Source organism: Telmatherina bonti (assembly GCF_933228915.1).
Source record: "Telmatherina bonti genome assembly, chromosome: 12".
Taxonomy (NCBI): domain Eukaryota; kingdom Metazoa; phylum Chordata; class Actinopteri; order Atheriniformes; family Telmatherinidae; genus Telmatherina; species Telmatherina bonti.
Window position 1 is genome coordinate 26,867,042 of NC_136610.1, and position 6,000 is coordinate 26,873,041.

A 6,000-nucleotide genomic window follows, 5' to 3' on the forward strand; every position below is an offset into this window, starting at 1 on the left:
TTCCACTGGGTTGTAGCCTAATTATTTATGAAGCAACGCACCTACAACAACGTGTCACATCTTTAGATCAGATTTTCTGCCACTCTCTTTGTTGCTATCCATCTGTATTCAGCGTAACCGAGCTGATGCACCCAGAGATAAAAGAGACGCGTCTAGCTAGTTAGCAGGAGCTGGCTGCCACTTCTCCTCCCCACAGACCAGCTTACTGCTCAGCTCCAGCTTTGAAAGTCAATCCTGGGTGAATGCATCGAGGGTCTGACTCATTCCCAATATCATGCAAATGCGTCCCAGCTTCAAGACTTTGATGCAGTGGGTTTTTTTTTAACACTTCTACAGTGACACCTCATGTGTAAAAGGGGCGTGAGGTTGGAAAATAATCTACGCCGCCTTGACTGGATGATTAACGATTCTGAGGTTGGTTGAGCTGCAGCCATAGAGGTTTGAGGACACAGTGCTGAGCATTTAAACCTCATAAGGCTGCCTATTTTTTTAAGATGCCATTTGATTTGTCTGTCAAATTTAAGATTATTAATCTTAGTCTGTATATCAGGTGACATATTGTTGCATCTCTTCTTCCATCAGCTTCATCGTTGTGGTGAATTTCCAGTCAGCCATGATGTCAGTACAAACTCCTCCTCTGTCTCGATCTGGCTCCACCCCTTCTACAGGGGGTCTGGCCAATCGCGGTGGCTCCTCGGCCACCCCTCCCACCTCTCTCAGCCTTCGCTCTTCGTACAACCAGCTGCTTGGTCGTGATATCATCAAGGAATCCATGGAAACTGGAAGTTCGGCCACCTTACCGAAGAGCCGCCAGAGGTACGCCATGACCAGTGTGCGGAGTGCCATGGGGATAAGTGACAACTTGGCTTTGTCCTCTAAAAACCAACCTGCAACCAGAGGTAGGGGCCTCCCAACCAAGTCCTCTTCCAGTTCTGCCCTCTTCTCCTCCTCTTCATCCTCCTCTTCACTGTTTAATACAACCAACCCCAAACTGGCAAAGAATGGGGCCAACATGCAGAGAAGAGCTGAGAGCCAGCAGCTGGAGCTGAGCAGAGCCAACACACTGGATAAAATTCACAACGATCTCATCAATAATCCTGGTTCAGACTGGGTGGAGCTCGGGAAAGACAACTCGCAGTTGCCTCCGTTTCGTAGAAGGACCAAGAGCTTTTTGGAGTATCACGGGAAGGGCTGGGACCTGGACTCCGGCTGCGAAAACAAAGAGGAAAAGGAAGACAAGAAGCAGAAGCCTTCCTCAGAGAAAGAGCAGCTAAGCCCTGCTAAAGAGAGGGAGAGCCAGAAGGAGGAGAAGCTCGGTGGCATGCAGACCTGCCAGGAAGAGAAGGAGGATGTGAAGCCCATGATGGAGGAAGAGGAAGAGCAAGATGAGCCCACTCCAACACCAAGACAACCCCTGCTCCCGGTTGTGGTTGAAGCCCCTCTTTCGTCTTCCTCTTCATCTTCTACCAACAGTCCCGAGTGGGTGCCAGACAACCAGAACCTCCTCCATAACCAACCTCCAGCAAAGGTCAGAGAGGAACTTTGTTGCCAGGTTCAGGCTACCCCACGAAGTCCTGCAAAGCCTCCCCGAAGCTCACAGCCCCGGGTGATCAAAGTGGAACTGCACCCCAACAACGAGAACCAGTTTTTGCAACAGTACCCTCCATCCTCACCTAAACAGGTCAGAGCTGCAGAGAGAAACACCCCGAGCAGGAACCGTGACCCCCCTCCCCTGCCAGATCCTGAAGCAGAAACAGGCATTGCTAAAGTCGGCTTAAGAATGGATCTGACTCCGGAAACACCATCAGAGGATGAAGACTCAAGTTGGACCACGCTGTCCCAGGAGACACCCTCCCCACAGACTCCACGGGAAACAGGTTTGATACGTGTGTTTATGCTTTCATCTGATCTTTTTTTTTCTTCTAAATTGGTATATTGTGTCAGCCTTTAATTGCGTATCAGTTATATCCTCCTTTCACTCCTTATCCCTCCATCTTTCTTCCTCCTACAGACTTTCTCACCTGAAATTTCATTGAAAGCCTTTTCTTAAGCAGGAAAGTCTTTCCAGCCATATTGCTGGAGCCTTTAAGGCCCCCATGAGCAACCTTATGGTGCAGAGAGTGATTACAATGTGGAAGACAGGACACTGCGGAGAGCAGGGTGTGGAAAAACAACGATGCAAAAGAAAGCAAAAAAACAGAGCTGGTTTTATGAAGAGATTATCAGGAACATATGATTAAGCAAATATTTGATTACATGAGAGCTGTCAGAGAAATATAGACCTAAAGGCAGGATGGAGGATGGCCACTGCCCACTGGGTGTTGCCTCAGGGGATAAGCCCAGAAGTTGCTATGACAACAGACTCTAAGTAAGGACAGGCTGACCATCAATGAATTTCATCTCTCCAGCCCTTATTTGTGTGTCTATCCTTTTGATCGTGGTTATGTAATGATCATATGTGTCTTTATACATCCTGTCTGTGTGTGTACACATATGCACTATGTGTAACTGTGTATCCCTGTCAACTATCAGCAGATGTATGGATTGAAGGGGACTTGCCCCCAGGCTGGCGGGAGATCTCAGACTCATCTGAAGTTTATTTCTGGCATGTTCCCACTGGCACCACGCAGTACGACCGACCTGTTGCCTCCAGCAACCAAAACACCGCTTCAAGCAATGAGCCAGACACAGAACATGACCCACAAAAGGATACACAGGAGTCCCTCAAGCTACCAAATGAGGTGAGATGACCAATAAGCCCTGCACACTTTGGTTCAACGTACAATGATAACATTTGAAAATGGTATGGAAGGGTTGATCTGGTGAACTGTTTAAGGGGATTAGCCATCTTATCACATAAGGTCATGTCACTTTAGACCCATTTACCAATGGAGCACAACACAGTTAGGACAAACCCCAGAAAGCATACGTCCTCTTCAAGTTTCCCACTAAAAGGCTGTATATCCTGGTTCAGCAGGATTATTTTGTAGCACAATGGCACTGTTATTCCTGAATAGATACACAGTAAATTCAGCTGAATATTAATCATTTTGCTATTTGTCTGAAGGTGTCATGGTCAGCAAAGAAATGTATAAGTGCTTTAAAATGTTTTCAGACAGAAATGTGTTATTATTCATAGCTAAAGGTAATTTTCACTGTGTAGGAGACATAGATACTCACATATCTACAGTTATCTTCAGGGGTTTCTGTCTGAGGAGAAGATGCTCATAAAAAGCTCAAAGTTTTAAAACAAAACTAGTTGGTATAATTATAGTGAGGTTGGTTTTGTAAATTCTTTCCAAATAAGTTACAAGTCATTAATAATTAAGAAAACAAACATCTTTAGTCATGTTTGACCTTGGAGCTTTAGCTGGCTGTTGTAAAATCTCAGAGCTGTGTATTTAAAGGTTGCTGCTTGTCATTGATGAAGCCCATCTCTCTGGTGGTCTCTGTCCGTCTCTCATCTTACTTCCCTCAGTGTGTCATTATTTTCACTTGTATTTTTCTCTCTTAGCGCCCCAGTAGTCTGATATCCGACAGCTCTGTGGAGCCAGTCCCCTCCCCCTCTGGCTCCTCCCCTTCTTCCACCTCATCTACACCCTCCAGAGTCACGACTTCTCCTGGGCAGATTCTCAACTCCACCTCTTGCACAGCCAACGTAGGTTCCATGTATTTGGCTGTTCAGTTGATGAAAAGCATCTCTTTATGTTTGCATTCAGGAATATTTTGGTCATATTTCAATAGTTGCACTTTATTACTTTGGTCAGAACATAAAGATGTTACTGTTCCCAGTGTTAACACCAAAACCTAAAGCCAGTAATTGCTCTTTAGTTTTTAACAACATCACTATTAACAAAGAATGACCCTGTTTCATTTGATAATCTTTGGTCAGGCGAGTCTGAAGTAAATATGTAACAAAGAGAAATCTCTCAGAATGAATTAAAAGAGGTGTTATCCTGTTACTGCAGTTGTTGCCAATCCAATAAGATCCAAATCAGATCTTTTTAATCATCAGTTCATCACTGAACGGCTGCCTGCCTCTTTTCCTCCAGGAGCTGAAGGACTATCCAGTCTATCCTGATCCCAGTCTGAAAGCATTTGAAGGCGCTACCCTTCGCTATGCTTCTCTGAAGCTCAAGTAAGACTCATACAAACACATAAACAAGAGACATATTTAATCTCCTTTTTATTAAGCTTTCCACCACATCAGAGTTGCAGCATCTTATCCACTGCATATTTTGTGATATTAATTAAGACTGGAATTGATTTTCTTTTTGTTCCTTATCTTCTCTGATGTTTTTCTGCAGCCCTCCAGCCCAACTTGAGACGGTGGACTTGAACTGCACGTTCTCTGATCCAGAGGCAATGGTAATGTCTTAATTGCAGTTTTTTCAAACTCGTATATCAAAATAAAAAAGAGTACGTTTTTCAAGTTTTTTCAACTAAAAAAAGAAAATATAGAAAAAGAAAAGTTTCCATCTTCTTTGCATCCAAACTTTATAAGCTGAAAACTCAAGTTCAGTGGAAAAGTTTCCTGTTATCTAATATTTCAAATGTGAAATGTACATTTTTTTTTCCTTTTATATATACAAAGTATTGTCATTCATTCATTCAATATTCTAACCACTTCGTCTGATTAGGGTCACAGGGAAGCTGCAGCCTATCCCAGCAGTCTTTAGGCAAAAGGCAGGGTACACCCTGGACAGCTCGCCAGTCCATCGCAAACAAATTACTTCTGTTTGGATATAATAGTAAAGATATTATGATTATATAAAAAAATCTTAGTATGTTTCATCTAATTCCATCTCATAAAGGATGGTCATTTAGCTGAATGGTTACTTTCTCAGCAGGATTCACTAACACACAACTCTGTAGTTTATTCATAACTTAAAGAATATGTTTGTTCATTTGATCAGATTAATTCATATATTAGTTCCATATTTACATTGTCTCATTGTCACTTTTAAAGTATATTGATCAGTAAAATGGAAAGACTATGATTCAGAACTTTTTTTTTTTACAGTTTAACGAACTTTATGGGGGATGAAAGAATTATAATTAATATTTGTATCAATCACAAGTAGTAAACTCTCTGTGCTGTTAACCCATCCTAACTGCAACAAGAACAGCGGGTTTCCATGGGACTTGAACCTGTGTTTTACAGGCTGTTAGCCACCACACCACCCGAGAGGTAAAATTAGTTCAATACAACTGAGCATGAAACACTTACTAGACTGACACTTGTGGTCAACTGGCATTTTTCCACATTACCATCACACCAGTGCTGTTAATGGATGTAGTTTAGCTGTTTTTGGTGATAATATGTTTTTATTTTTCATACAGATCCAAGTGCAGCCTTCAATTCACTGATGAAAACAACTTTTTCCCTTTACTTTTGCTCATTTTATCAACTTTTCATCAATTCAGGGTTTTTTTTTTTTATCCATTCCTGGGGTTTACACTGTCCAGGTCTCCTTAAATCTTTCTGGATTGCACTAGGCTAAGCTGTGTAAATAGAAGAAGTTGACTCTTAGGCGGTGGTGCTAGTTTGAGTCTGACTATTTTACGCGAGTCTCTTTTTCTTGAGCGACTGAAATACCTCTGTGCTCAGTGCTGCTCCTGCTTTCTTTATGTTGTTGCAGTGCCTCCCAGTGGTCACTTTGTGAACTGAGCTAAGCATAAATGTGCTCACAGCCTGTGTGGTTTTAGCTGCCCTCCTGTGGAAGACCATCATATAGACAGGTTCAACCAGCAGACAAGCGGGATGGTAACCGTGGAAAGATGGAACTGAATGATAAGAGAGGCTGAAGCTACATGCCATATGTATATGGTATACATATATACATGCCATATATATATATATATATATATATATATATATATATATATATATATTATATATATATATATATATATATATATATATATATATATATATATATATATATATATATATATATATATATATATATATATATATATATATATGTATATATATAT

General features: G+C 41.7%; 1 protein-coding gene across 1 annotated transcript in view; it reads left to right on the top strand.

Annotated features, from left to right (window-relative positions):
- Window positions 1–613: 613 nt before the first annotated feature.
- apbb2a (amyloid beta (A4) precursor protein-binding, family B, member 2a) overlaps window positions 614–6,000 on the top strand; it is a gene marked incomplete at both ends in the record, with an annotated part of 38,712 nt that continues 33,325 nt past the window's right edge. Inside the window, 5 exons of the mRNA XM_079250010.1 lie at window positions 614–1,877; window positions 2,533–2,741; window positions 3,515–3,658; window positions 4,053–4,138; window positions 4,308–4,368. Of these exons, the coding sequence (XP_079106136.1) occupies window positions 614–1,877; window positions 2,533–2,741; window positions 3,515–3,658; window positions 4,053–4,138; window positions 4,308–4,368 (1,764 nt within the window). The remainder of the gene's footprint in view (window positions 1,878–2,532; window positions 2,742–3,514; window positions 3,659–4,052; window positions 4,139–4,307; window positions 4,369–6,000) is intronic.